The 14917-nt window shown below is 42.9% G+C and overlaps 1 protein-coding gene across 1 annotated transcript in view; it reads left to right on the forward strand.

The window, feature by feature from the left end:
- LOC138964272 (VWFA and cache domain-containing protein 1-like) overlaps positions 1-14881 on the forward strand; it is a 24189-nt gene extending 9308 nt beyond the window's left edge. The window contains exons 11-24 of the mRNA XM_070336177.1: positions 939-1067; positions 1520-1643; positions 2238-2334; positions 2658-2741; positions 3819-3929; positions 4742-4805; positions 5978-6030; positions 6878-6980; positions 7951-8160; positions 10155-10329; positions 11833-11923; positions 12629-12832; positions 13684-13826; positions 14542-14881. Of these exons, the coding sequence (XP_070192278.1) occupies positions 939-1067; positions 1520-1643; positions 2238-2334; positions 2658-2741; positions 3819-3929; positions 4742-4805; positions 5978-6030; positions 6878-6980; positions 7951-8160; positions 10155-10329; positions 11833-11923; positions 12629-12832; positions 13684-13826; positions 14542-14690 (1737 nt within the window). The 3' untranslated portion in view covers positions 14691-14881. The remainder of the gene's footprint in view (positions 1-938; positions 1068-1519; positions 1644-2237; positions 2335-2657; positions 2742-3818; positions 3930-4741; positions 4806-5977; positions 6031-6877; positions 6981-7950; positions 8161-10154; positions 10330-11832; positions 11924-12628; positions 12833-13683; positions 13827-14541) is intronic.
- The last annotated feature ends 36 nt before the right edge of the window (positions 14882-14917 follow it).

Consider the following 14917-nt stretch of genomic DNA (forward strand, 5'->3'; position numbering starts at 1 on the left):
TGTGTGGGTGTGTGTGTGTGTGTGTGTGTGTGTGTGTGTGTGTGTGTGTGTGTGTGTACTTTCATTAATACACATTGAATTCAAAGAACATTTTAATCTTGTATTGCAATTTGCACAAGCCCATTCAACATGGACTAATTAGACAGAACACGAAGACTTTGCGAGAAATTAAAGTTTAGTGTCACAAATTAACTCTGTCAAGCAACAGTATGCCTTGTAATTACGTCCCTTGAGCGTAAAATGAGGGGGGCAGAATGATTCCAACTTTTGAGGCAAACTTTTGTGCTTTCCAATACAATTTTGACATGGATTACAGGATCTTTTCCGTGCCGGCGCAGTTGGTCTTGTGGTTGCGTGTACACACGAGCAGGTCTGAACATAAGTAGACCTGGGAGATCGGACAAATCTCCACCGTTAACCAACCAGGCGCAGCCGGGTATCGAACCAACGGTCTTCCGCTTGAGAGAACGTCGTCTTATCCACTAGTTTGTTTGTTTGTTTGTTTATTTGTTTGCTTAACGCCCAGCCGACCACGAAGGGCCATATCAGGGCGGTGCTGCTTTGACATATAACGTGCGCCACACCCAAGACAGAAGTCGCAGCACAGGCTTCATGTCTCACCCAGTCACATTATTCTGACACCGGACCAACCAGTCCTAGCACTAACCCCATAATGCCAGACGCCAGGCGGAGCAGCCACTAGATTGCCAATTTCAAAGTCTTAGGTATGACCCGGCCGGGGTTCGAACCCACGACCTCCCGATCACGGGGCGGACGCCTTACCACTAGGCCAACCGTGCCGGTCTATCCACTTGTCCATTGTGCACAATCTGGAATAAAAAAAACAACAGGTCGGTTTGTGGAATGTTTAATTTGAGACAAAACGAATTTGAGGCACTAAAACTTGAGTTTTAACACTAAGGTTTGCTTCCTGGCAGAATGACGTCACGCTGGGCTTCAAGGGAGACGCGTTGTACCATCACCAGCTTCTTGCTCAGAATAAACCACCAGAAGGTGTCTGCGCCGATTCTGGTGACGTCAGGGTCAGTGATAAGGTCACGGTCAAGGTCAGTCAGAGAGGAGATCTTTTCTGCCTTTTTTAAGGGTTTGGTTTGGGCTCTTGTTAGATAACTTGATGTCAGTAAACTCAGTCATCATTTTTACACAATGACTGATAAGCAAACTACGCAGCCTATTCTAGTATGCTTATTTTTTATTTCTTTGTAAAGGAAGCGTTTTTCTCGGTAAGGTGAGAGTTTCGTTGTCTGTGCTTTGCTGTTCACATATCCTTTCTGTTGACGCTTCCACGGCAAAAGGCACAACAGTCGAGGACATAGGTAATGTTGCTAGTTTTCCCTCATCTTCTTTGTTAACGTTTGGTAATTTTTTAAAAGTCTACCTTTTCACTGATCATACAATTCTTTGTTTCTGTTAGTTTTGCATGTGACTATTAGGACAAACATATTATACTGCAAAATCTTAGTTCTTAATGTTGTGTTACTCATTTGGGATTGTTCAGTTTTCCCCCGAGATCTTCACGGACCCAGAGGTGTACATTCACAGCAAGGAGCCGACAGAGGAGATTGCCAACATGACGGGGTTCCTCAACCACGAGGCCGCCCCGCCTCTCACCATCAGGCCAGGTGCATTTTGGGGGGAAGAATGTATCTTTAACAGGGCTCCCCACAGGTGTTCTTCCTAGAGGGTCCCATGACTCCCAATTATAATTTTTACGGGGTTCAATGACTCCCTCATCGAAATGTTAGAGGTCCCAATCACTAGCGAGGGGTGTGTCTGAAACACGTGGACAGGGACACGTGTGAATTTATTTGTCCAAGAAAAAGCAAGGGTATTCACTCTTTCACAAGCCATACAAACCCGACAGAGTTATTCCCGAGCATCGTCTAATTGACACCTGCCCAAAAAATCCTATTATGCGATGGCAGCAGCACTAAAGCGGGTACCGGGACGTACTGCATTTTTGTTTTAATGCGTACTGTTGCGACTTGTGTAATTGTCTGCTGGTTTCCATACAGAACGGACAAGAATGTAGCCTACATGTATTTGCTAGATTTTGAAGACGAAAAAATACTCTCAAAATCTGTTGGACGCCAAGATGACTGCATGAATTCTGTAGGATTTACCTCTGGCGTATTTTTCACAATAGAGGATGCACGCAGTTCGTGACATTTTGCACATGCATTTGGTGGTGGGTGGGGTTTTTTTTCGTGTTACAGAAGTTCTGACCAGTGTGATTGGCGACTTGCGCATCATAAGTAGTATGGCTCTGTCCAGATTGTGGCAGGACACTTCTGCTGGAGGAATTGTCGAAAGGTGTGTATAAGTTAATGTGATGAAAAGCGTGATAGTTACACTTTCATTTTATTTTTGCGTACGGTGGTATGTGTACCTGTGTAAATGTGTGTGTGTGTGTGTGTGTGTGTGTGTGTGTGTGTGTGTGCGTGCGTGCGTGCGTGCGTGCGTGCGTGCGTGCGTGTGCGTGCGTGCGTGCGTGCGTGCGTACGTGCGCGCGCGTGTGTGTGTGTGTGTGTGTGTGTGTGTGTGTGTGTGTGCGTGTGTGTGTTTATTTTGTTTCTCTCTCGAACAGCAACACGCAAACGATGTTCTAGATATGACTATAATTTGTTGTGTTTCAGATTTATTGGTACACCAAGTGGGGTGTTTGCAGCCTACCCGGGTATATCTTTACCCAACGCTTTCGACGGAAAAAAATACGGATGGTGAGTAAAAGCAACAGTTTCCTTTATGCTTGAAAGTGGGCAGAGTTGATCAAAATAAACGTTTCGCTCTTTCTTTTTACACCCCCAGTATAGGGGTGTGTATAGGTTTCGCTCGATGTGTTTGTTTGTTTGTTTGTTTGTTTGTGTTCGCATATAGATCTCAAGAATGAACGGACCGATCGTCACCAAACTTGGTGAACAGGTTCTCTATACATTCCTGAGACGGTCCTTACAAAAATTGGGACCAGTCAAACACACGGTTAGGGAGTTATTGGTGGATTAAAATTATACAAGGACTTATAGAGGAACATATTAATGGTCAAAGGGAAATAACCATTCTCACTGCCACCAACTGAGAAGGTTATTTCCCTTTGACGGGGGTGTTTTTCCTACCTCGGAGGAATTTCTTGTTTGTATTGTGTTTTGAGCGGGGTTAGTTTAGCTTTCAGTGTAGAATATGATCTATCGTCTTTGTGTCGATCACATCAACAGTACTGAACTCGCGCTGCCAAGTCTTGAAAAAGATGGGCAATTAGGGTTGCTTTTTATTATCCAAGAGAAAAGACAATGACTTATTTTGATAAAAGTCTTGACGACTAGAGGCAATTGCATTATTTGCTTGCTTTTTGTGATCATAGATAAAAGACAAGTACTTATGTTAATACTGGTCTTGATAACTGTAGGCAAAATAATGTGTCTTTTGCTCACTTGCTGTTATGAAAGGGAAAACAAGTACTTGTGTTGATAATCTGTTTGTTTGTGTGTTTGTTTGTGTGTTTGTTTGTGTTTTTGTGTGTTTGTTTGTGTTTGTGTGTGTATTTGTTTGTGTTTTTGTGTGTTTGTTTGTGTGTTTGTTTGTGTGTTTGTTTGTGTGTTTGTGTGTGTGTTTGTTTGTGTTGTTTGTGTGTCTGTGTGTTTGTTTGTGTGTTTGTTTGTGTGTTTGTTTGTGTGTTTGTTTGTGTGTTTGTGAGAGTGTGTGTGTGTGTTTGTGAGAGTGTGTCTATGTGTGTGTGTGTTTATTTGTGTGTGTGTTTGTGTGTGTGTTTGTTTGTGTGTGTGTTTGTTTGTTTGTTTCAGGTACCGAGAGAGTCTGGCGCTGCCAGGAAGCCTGTGGGTGTCCCCCCGGCTGTCCCTGACCACAGGGGAGCGACGAGTGTCTCTCAGCACCACTGTTGGTCAACTGCCCAAGTACGGCTTAACATGGCTTGGCACATTTTAAACCCCTTCCCCCGAAAGCGGCGTATGGCTGCCTAAATGACGGGGTACGAAAACTGCCATACACGTCAAATCCCACTCGTGCGAAAAACACGAGTGTACGTAGGATTTCCAGCCCATGAACGCAGAAGAAGAAGAAAAAGAAAATCCCGTGACTGCCAGAATGTAGTTTAAAACTTCAATGAAAAAATCATTTTAAAAAAGTCATAATGTAATATTTTGTTTCTCCATGGGAGACAATCACCTTGCTGCAATTCAAAGTGCATTATTCAGCGGTTGTTTCCCTTCTCAGAGCATTGGAGTTTTTTTTATGATGATACATAAAGCAATTGACGTACCTGATACATATTGTGGCAGTCAAGAAGTTTAGTTTGTTGATTGAAACATACACACTTTTTATATTATTTCATGTGTTTTATTGCGGTGGTTAATGCAAAGACTGCAAAATGTGCAAGGATAGAACATACAAACAGAGACTATAGAGTATACATTCTGTATACTCTATAGTCTCTGATACAAATATGCTTCAAGGGAAATTTGTACTAAAAAATGTGGTGCTTTCTGTGGGTGAGCTAAACATGCACCCTGGGATTGGCACCAAAAATCACAACAGAGCCAGCTTGAAAGTGCTTGTTGCAAAAACTCTGTTGCATGCCAGGCATAATCAGCCTGTCATGTCCCATTTGCAACAAATGCCTACCCCTTTGGGCATAATGGTCCGTCGGCATTTGTACAACCCCAATAAAATAACGAGTGATGAGGTAGTATTTGTGTTTCACGTGCAGTATCTTCGGGGTGACGGGCATCACTGTCCCCAAGCGATCTTTTGCCGGCCTCTTCTACAACACGGTAAGGACACAGATACACACACTGAAAACCGGTAAGATAAAATCACATGCAGTTTAGTGAGATAGGCGTGCACTCACTCTTTCTGCATGGACCAACCCATTTTTATTTCAAGTAAATGTTTTGGTACGAATGGTCTTTTTGAAGACAGAAAATTACTTTTCGGGAGGAATCCGAGTTATAATGGATTTTTGGCGAATTATTAAAATGACTCCACTTTGACACGTTTTACTGAAAAAATTGGGACCATGACGTAGTCTGGGTGGCCGAGTGGTAACGCACTTGCGCTCGGAAGCGAGAGGTTGCGAGTTCGACCCTGGGTCAGGGCGTTAGCAATTTTCTCCCCCCTTTCCTAACCTAGGTGGTGGGTTCAAGTGCTAGTCTTTCGGATGAGACGAAAAACCGAGGTCCCTTCGTGTACACTACATTGGGGTGTGCACGTTAAAGACCCCACGATTGACAAAAGGGTCTTTCCTGGCAAAATTGTATAGGCATAGATAAAAATGTCCACCAAAATACCCGTGTGACTTGGAAAGTAGGATATGCGCCGAAATGGCTGCGATCTGCTGGCCGATGTGAATGCGTGATGTATTGTGTAAAAAAATTCCATCTCACACGGCATAAATAAATCCCTGCGCCTTGAATATGTGCGCGATATAAATTGCATAAAAAAAATTAAAAATAAAAAAATCCCTGCGCTTAGAACTGTACCCACGGAATACGCGCGCTATAAGCCTCATATTGATTGATTGATTGATGACTGTTCATATGAAAGTTTAAAGAAATAGTGATGAAAAATAGACATCAAATCACATGCAGTTTAGTGAGATAGGCATGCACTATTTCTGTGTTACTGTGCTCTAAGAAAGCCTCATTATTGTTGCCCACATGAGTTTGGTTTTGTAATGGTTTTGTGTGTTATATACTACAGTGTAGTTTGTAAAACAGCGGGATGTTGATTACATTCAAAATTGAAGAACGTCCAAAGCGTGATCTCAACGTCAACGTAAACACTGGGTGCCAGGACAACAAGTCAAAGAGTTCATCATCGATGTCCTTCTAATCAAAGCATATATAGCAGGGACTAAATCCTGTGTTTGAAAAGTTCTTATAAATATATGATATTAGCACCTGATCATTTCACACTGCGGTTTATTCTCTCTCGCCGACAACAGGTGGAGCTATGCCTGGGAAGCGACTATACTTGCCATCTCCTTACGGACGACGGGTACGCTTAAAAAATAATCATGTTTTATTCGCTCGTTGTTATTTGTGGTGGTATTTGTATAGTTTGTTTGCTTCCTTTCTATTCCATTTTAGTGGGGTTTTTCTCTCCCAATCTATCCTGATAAAGCTTCTTTTATTTTGTGATTGTTTGTTTGTTATGTTTTGTTTTCGTCTTGGTGTATTTTATTGTCCCAGCTACTGTTTTTTTCATTTGGTGTAAATATGACGGTTTCCTTGTAACAGCATTTCTTTAATAACATCCGAGAGAGAGAGAGAGAGAGAGAGAGAGAGACAGAGAGAGAGAGAGAGAGACAGACAGACAGAGAGACAGAGAGACAGAGAGACAGAGACAGAGAGACACAGAGAGAGACACGGAGAGAGAGAGATTATAATAGACAATAATTATAAAATGAATAGAATAGGAGGGAGCGTGAAAGAGATAGACAGACGCACAGACACATAGGCAGCCACATACGTACATGCAGACGAACACCGACAGACAGACTTTCTATACTTAAAAACAGAGTGGCAATATAATACAAGATTTTGGAGAGAATGATGAGGAAAAGTATCCTTCTGTAAGATTTGGTCTGTAAGTTTGACATCAATTAAATGGAAGTAAATTTCTGAAGGCGAAGTTTTGACTTAAAATGTGTAAGTGTGGCAGCTCAAAACTGCAATGAAACAGGAGAGCTTGAATAACTATATTGGTTTTGGCGTTATAAGAGAAAGACAGAGACAGAGACGGAGACAGAGGATGACAGAAAGACACAAGGACAGACAGACATTCTACACATGGCGTTATATTATGTTTGTTTTCCTTCATTTTCTACCTTTTTTCATTGCAGTTATTTCCTGGACGTGTTACACGCAGCGCCTCCTGCACAGCGTCACGTGACCTCGGTGTATCCTTGGCTGGCCAACGTCTTGATTCGGCACCATGTCATGATGGTATGGTCACTGTAGAAAGGGGCGAGGAACTGATTGATTCCTTGATTCATGGGTTCACACATTGATTCATTTACTGATTTTGTTTTATGCATTCGTTCATCGATGGGATTTTTTTCGCGAGATTATTTCGCGAGAGTATCACTGATTATTTATCTTTAATTCAGCATATCCGGAAGTGATGTCACATGCTGAAAGAGTCTCAACTGGGACAGTAAGGCTTCCTTAACTATGATTGTATTAGGTCTCAATCAGTAGTAGACCTAAGTGTATCATCTCAAGTTGAATTATTTCAAGCAGACTAAAACAAAATCAAATCTTTGGGAAAGCGCAGTTTTCCAGTAGAGCAAACATTTCTCCATGTATTGTACATGTATAAGTAAATTTCTCTGTGTGGCCATGGCCATGTTGGGTTTGATGCGTGCATGCCTGGTTTTCTCCTGTAGATGGGTGTCGGCACAGGAGGTCTGCCCGCTGTCCTCAGCCAACATGCTCCGTCTTCATGGCGGCTCAAATTTTTTATCGAGGTTCTCTCCTCTAGATCCGCCGTGTTTCGCCTAGGGGCTTGCGCTGCCTAGTTGATAGGGTCACCTCGTAGAGGATGTGGTCATAGACCACGCACGGTCGGTCTTGGGATAGGGAAACGTTATGCTAGTCCGGAGGGATTACGCCACAATGGCCACCTCGCGAAGACCCAGGGTCCTAGACTAGGGAGGTCCAAGGGGGAGCACCGGGAGGGCTACCCCTCTACCCGCACCTCCAACACAATCCCTTCCCCTGGTAGCTTCATCCCCAAGGAGGAAACAGAGCTACCTGCAACACCCCTCTCTATGTAATTTGCTTGGTTTTCAATATTTGAAAACAAAACTGACAAAACCAACAACGAAGTAATCCTGGCAGTATGACACAGGAAGTCATGTAGTATTCTCGATATCTGCAGTATGAAACCATAGTACTTTGTTCTCATTTACAGCCGATTTGGTGCACGTCACTTTCCAAAGGACGCCACAGTTTGACCTACATTCTGCACGTGCCACAGACAAATGGGGTCACGCACGAAGCGCCCGTGCAAGACAAATGTCGTCAGTTCCTGCTGTATCCCGTCAAGGCATCCAACCTTTTGGTGCTGGTGGTCTTCAACAGAATGAGTGGAAAGTGTTCTGAAAATAACATACCCCCAGAGGTGCTATTTTAATTTTTATTTCTTTTCGTAGGAGGTGTGTGTAATGGTAGGCTTACCACACTGTATTGGCTATTTACAGGCTAAGTGCAAAAATATTGCGGACTCATCATCATCTGTTTGTCTTTCGAGAGAGTCACCGAGAAGAAGGTTCGAGAACAAAAAAGACCTATATGACTAGGTCAGGTAAGTCACCCGTAAAGTCACCGCTATGGTGTTGATGTGATATATGGTGGCATACTTTATGTTTTTACATTTAGTCAAGTTTTGACTAAATGTTTTAACATAGAGGGGGAATCGAGACGAGGGTCGTGGTGTATGTGTGTGTGTGTGTCTGTCTGTGTGTGTGTGTAGAGGGATTCAGACCAAACTACTGGACCGATCTTTATGAAATTTGACATGAGAGTTCCTGGGAATGATATCCCCGGACTTTTTTTCTTTTTTTCGATAAATGTCTTTGATGACGTCATATCCGGCTTTTTGTAAAAGTTGAGGCGGCACTGTCACACCCTCATTTTTCAATCAAATTGATTGAAATTTTGGCCAAGCAATCTTCGACGAAGGCCGGACTTCGGTATTGCATTTCAGCTTGGTGGCTTAAAAATTAATTAATGACTTTGGTCATTAAAAATCTGAAAATTGTAAAAAAAAAAAATTTTTATAAAACGATCCAAATTTACGTTCATCTTATTCTTCATCATTTTCTGATTCCAAAACCATATAAATATGTTATATTTGGATTAAAAACAAGCTCTGAAAATTAAAAATATAAAAATTATGATTAAAATCAAATTTCCGAAATCGTTTTAAAAACTATTTCATCTTATTCCTTGTCGGTTCCTGATTCCAAAAACATATAGATATGATATGTTTGGATCAAAAACACGCTCAGAAAGTTAAAACGAAGAGAGGTACAGTAAAGCGTGCTATGAAGCACAGCGCAACCGCTGCCGCGCCAAACAGGCTCGTCACTTTCACTGCCTTTTGCACTAGCGGCGACGGGCGCCGTGGCGTGGTGGTAAGACGTCGGCCTCCTAATCGGGAGGTCGTGAGTTCGAATCCCGGTCGCTGCCGCCTGGTGGGTTAAGAGTGGAGATTTTTCCGATCTCCCAGGTCAACTTATGTGCAGACCTGCCAGTGACTTAACCCCCTTCGTGTGTACACGCAAGCACAAGACCAAGTGCGCACGGAAAAGATCCTGTAATCCATGTCAGAGTTCGGTGGGTTATGGAAACACGAAAATACTCAGCATGCCTACTCAACGAAAGCGGATTGAGCTGACTATGCTCTCAGAGTATAGTGTGGGGATCCCAAATGGGCAAACGAGCTCACACGTAACCAGACAATTCTGGAACGCTGAAGAAGAAGAAGAAGCACTAGCGGCGGACTACGTTCAGTTTCATTCTGTGAGTTCCACAGCTTGACTAAATGTAGTAATTTCGCCTTACGCGACTTGTTTATTTTACAGCGTATCTTTTTGAAGATTATAACACAAACGAAATGACATGTGTTTCTTGTCAGGGCTGGACCCAGCGTATGAGAGAGAGAGAGAGAGAGAGAGAGAGAGAGAGAGAGAGAGAGAGAGAGAGGGGGGTTCTCAAGTGAGGCTGAGGGGTACAGAAGCTGGTTTGGTGGGAGGTCTTGGGGGGAGGCCCCCGAGAAGGCGTTGATATTTAGCATTTGAAAGGTGTATTTTAGGTCTCTATTTGAGAAGAAAAAAAATGTACCATGTGTCACAAGCATTAAGGCTGGATCTGTGTGTGTGTGTGTGTGTAGGGGGGGTGTACCTGGGTTCCACAACTGGACCCCTCCCCCCACCCCCCACCCCACACACACACATGCGGCCCTGCTTGTGACTAGTTTTGAGGTACTTTATTAGCATCGGTTGTCGTAAGAGCGTCTCTAGAAAAATGTAAGTGAAATATTGAAAAGTCTTTTATTTTGTTTGATTAAATGCCACGCAAAAAAAAGAAGTATGCTTTCTGTGTGTATTTCAGTCGTGCAGTAGCTGCCAAAGACAACCGGGAGGGACAAAGTGTGCGCGCTGCGTGGCCTCCCCCATACCCCCCTCCGTCTGCCAGTGTCCATGCTACTGTGACGTGGACCTAAACGTGTGTCAGGACAGCTATCGTCACATGACCGACGCTACCTCTCCTCTGACGCCTTGCTATGGTAACGTTGAATATAATCAATTATTGCACGTATAAGGGTTATTTGTTGAGTCTTAAAGGACAGCTTTCGTCACATGACCGACGCTACGTCTCCTCTGACGCCTTGTTATGGTAACGTTGAATATAATCATTTATTCCCCCCTCTGCTTCTTTACCTCTGTAAACTTGTAGGGGTAGTTATTTTTCGATAATGACCCAGCAACCAAACAAATAACGACCCAGCAACAGCCTGAATCCTCGATAGTGCAATGGGTTGAGAAGCTGTTCTGTTTCGGTACTACTTTTTGCGACTGAAAAGTTCCGAACGCTCTAATGTACGAAGTATACATCTCTGGAGCAAACAATACAAACATACTTCATTTAAATTAACAACTACAGGCCTGAACACATGAATCTCCATATAAAATCCATGAGTTCGGTTGTTTTCTGAATCTAGATCAGACGTTCATCACAAGCAATTTCCCAAGGCAAGTAACTCATACTTTGTCTAGCGACAAGAGTAGTTCCCCTTCTTTTCACTCAGTTTCTTCGACAACAGACTGCAATCCGACGGTCAGTTTTCAACAATATTTCATTTAATAAACAGATCACACGCAACCAAATGCACACATCTCATCAATTTAAACAACATAAAGCGGTTTCATACACTATTTTCCCCAGAAAACTTAACTTCATACAGTTTTTAACGTTGGAACACGGGTGCAAAATTTCGTCTGCTAGTCCCATTTGACGAAAGAACATTATCCTAACCGATACCAAAACATATACAGAACACACAATATCTGCCTTTGCCGCCACAGCAGAATAACAGCATATCTGTGTGCTTGATTTTAGTCCAAAATAGGAAAACTGACAAGAAGTGTTAACAGAATGGAATGATTTGCACGGAACTATACAACCGCGCATTAATCGATCGCCTGCGCAGGTTGACTGGTTGAGTGAATAGGATTCGATCAAACTTTCGCAAAAAACCTCCTCTTTTCTTTGAATAACTGAAGAAAGGAGGAATAAAGAGGTTACACACCTCGTCTCAGTGATTATCAAAAATAATGGTCTCAGTTCGCGGTCATGAAAAAGCTCGCTAAAGCTCGCATTTTTCATGATCCGCTAACTTCGACCATTATTTTTGATAATCACTGAGACTCGGCATGTAACCTCTACGTATTGCACGTATTAATCTGGCGAAGTCGACGTCTCGAAGTCTACTTCACGAAGCTCGCTGTACGAAATTTTTTGCACTGCATTTTCGGCCGTAAAACGACTTTGAGAAGTCTTTTCGAAGTCGACTTCAGGCTCAATAAAGGACAATCTTTAGAAAAAGAAACTTTTACAAAGTAATAATAGATCATTTCTTTGTTTAATAAGTTAGTGTAAAGACTTCGAATGTCTTGAATTTTATCTCGTGAGCTACAATTACTCGTAAAAACAAAATGCTTGTCTGGTTTATGTTCATCGGCGAAGGCGAATAAAAATGGCGATGTTCATTGTTTTGAACTGTTAACAGAGGAACCTGAGATGCCAAGCCTGACTGCACCAGGTGGGGCTAACAGACCGTTACCTATTCTACCCCCCTGTGATCACCTGTGCCCCTCCTTGTAAGTGCCGGTTTATCCTTTTATTCATAATTTGTGTTAACTGCTTCAGGGCTGGACTTAGTGTATGAAATGGAGGGGCTTCCAAAAATGAAGCAGGGCGACAGTTGCTGGTCAGGTTTTGCCTCCCAGACGCTTTTGAAATTGAGCATTATTTTGAAAGGGGCATTTTGGGTCTCTTCTTGAGAGAAATTGTATATTTTCCGGGAAAGAGGGGGCGCCCAGGATGCTTCCGGAGCCCAAGACTCTCCCCCCCCCCCCCCCTACTCTCCAGCCCCCCCCCCCCCCCCATTCTAGTTCCAGCTAGCCCTGTGTACGTGTTTGTTGTTGCTTTGTAGCTCGTGTCATTTCTTTGCTGCCTGTATGCTATCTCTTTGTCACCTAAACGGGAAGGGACTATAGGCGCATACATGGCTTCCTACTAAACCGAAATAACCACCTAGCATGTGGTTTTATGGAGTGTGCAGTTCGATTAATTGCTTGATTGGTTGATTAAACGCCTGATTGGTTGATTGACTGATTGAGTGATTGGTTGTCTGATTGATTGATTGATTGTTTGTTTGTTTGATTGAGTGATTCATTCATTTATTAATAAGAATGTAAGATCAACAATCACGAAGGGCCACAACCTAGAGCCGCATCACACCTTTAGGTTTTTTTATCTGGTTTTTTTTCTGTCTAACTTTTTTGTTGTTGCTTTGACGAAAGCGAGAAACAGGCGGACTGTGAAAAGGTTTCCCAGTGTGAATGGAAAACGGAGCTGCGGTACCCAGTGTGTGACGTCATCACGACTACTACGTCATCACCGACATCAACGTCATCAACATTATTAAAATCATCAAGGTCATTAACATCAGGGCCTGGATCTACTTACAAATTCGGGTACACGACAGTCGCTGGAGACCATCAGCGGTAGGTCTTATTTGTTGATTGATTGATTGATTGAAAATCGTATTCAAATGAGGCAGAGTGTTGTTTTAATATCTGAGAAACAAAGGGACGTAAGCGCTCTACATCAGTAAGTGCAACAAGGTGCCTGCCAGCATAGGAAAGAGAGAATGCTTTATGTCCTACAGGCTAAATATTTCGCCTCTTAAGGACAAGATATGGCTTATATGATTCGAGTTTTACGCCCTCACGGCTTTTGACGAGATACACAAATGTATGCGTGTTGAGGTGGTATCAGCCATCTGCACTTATGGCAGAATGACCAAAATCTTTTACGTGCCATTGTGGTGACACGGGGGTGGGACATGGCTTCCGTCTCTGGGTCTGCGCATAAAGTTGACCCGTGTCCGTCCTGGCCCGAATTCGAACCTGCGATCTCTCGATCACAAGTCCAGTGCTCTACCAACTGAGCTACCGTTCCCCCCTCCCCCCCCCCCCCCCCTGCCAGCATTGAGCGTAGGTAATAATAAGGTTAATTATGGTAGCTCTACATTTCATTTGCGTCGGTTAAACACAACTGTCAGATGTGGGAGCTGTTTGTGGCTGCTGCTGTTTCCTGGTATGCTCTTGCAAATGTTCAGCACTAATATATTTTATAGGGTTATTCAGCTTAATTCTAGCCCAAACTCACTCGTGTTTGACTGGCATTGTCTCCAAAGGTGATTCAAGTGTTTCAGGCTTATGTTATCTTACGTTATCTTATGTTATGTTATGTCATCTTATGTTATGTTATGTCATCTTATGTTATGTTTTGTCATGTTATGTTATGTCATGCCATCTCATCTCATCTCTTCTTATCTGCCGTACTTGTGCAGTGGCGGGGACGACACATCAAGTCTGGGGAGCGGGGCCGTAGCCGGTATCGTGGTGGTGGTGTTAGCGGTGATGGCAGCGTTGCTTCTCATTGGCTACTACAAGCTGATCAGGCCACGCGTTTTCATCAGACTTCTTGAAACAGGTAAAGCATCACATTAATTGGGTGAAGTTTACCTCGCAAAGTCTAATTCACAAAGCTGACTGCACGAAGCTTTGACACTGAATTTTGGTCAAATAAGACTTCGCAAAATCTTCGCGAAATCGACTTGGAGTTCAATTAAAAAACAGCCTTAAGGCATACACAATACATTGTAATTAGATTGACACTTTGGCTATTTACGATTTGGGAAAATATGCTATTCTTCCGAGAGAAAAACCACAACATGTTGTTCATGTCTTTCTTCTAAACTCTGTGTACACACTAGACATGCATGACGCGGTAATATTCATGGCGCTTCTGGTTGCCATCGAGACGCAAAACATTTTACACGATCTTTGTTTCAGGGTCTTTGTTTGTTTGTTTGTTTGTTTGTTATGTTTTTGTTCTGTTCATCAGCCCGTTTCAGAAATATGTCTTTAGTTGGTTATTGCTGATTTTAACTTTTAAGGATTTTAAACGTGTTTTTGTTCGTAGAGATCAATACTTGTATAATTTTGACCGACCGTCATAAGTTTTAGCTTGAATTTGTTGTTGATTTAATGCAGTATATGTTGTTTCCACTATGTGGAAGCGAGTTAAATATCGTGCAACTGTTTAGTGGTGACACATTCTCTGATAAAAAAAAACCCACACACACACACACACAAAACACCACCAAATAAAAATTAAAAAACCTTCTGATTCTTGAACAATGCAGAGTCCGCGGCCGGTGTACAAGAAGCTTGCAACAGTGCTCAGTACCATTCCAAGACCGACTCTCTAGATCTGAATGTTCCTGCTGTGTCACCTTCTGGCATCTTTGCCGCCGCCCCCGTCAGCACCGGTATGACGTCATCTCGGCCCTGATGACATCGGCTCGGCGCTGATGACGTCATGATGATCCCATGCTCCCACTGCATGGCGACTCAATTTGTCATCACCACTGCTCAAACCACCACACATGTCATCTTCTGATTGAAAAAAAAGAAGTCTGTGTGGTAATTGGTATGTGGTGATTGTGGTCTATCTCTTCCTCGCATCCTCTTGCCCAACCGAGATGCCGTCAGAAACTTTGACATCAGTCAGATTGACAT

The sequence above is a fragment of the Littorina saxatilis genome, linkage group LG4 (genome assembly GCF_037325665.1).
Source record: "Littorina saxatilis isolate snail1 linkage group LG4, US_GU_Lsax_2.0, whole genome shotgun sequence".
Classification (NCBI taxonomy): Eukaryota; Metazoa; Mollusca; class Gastropoda; order Littorinimorpha; family Littorinidae; genus Littorina; species Littorina saxatilis.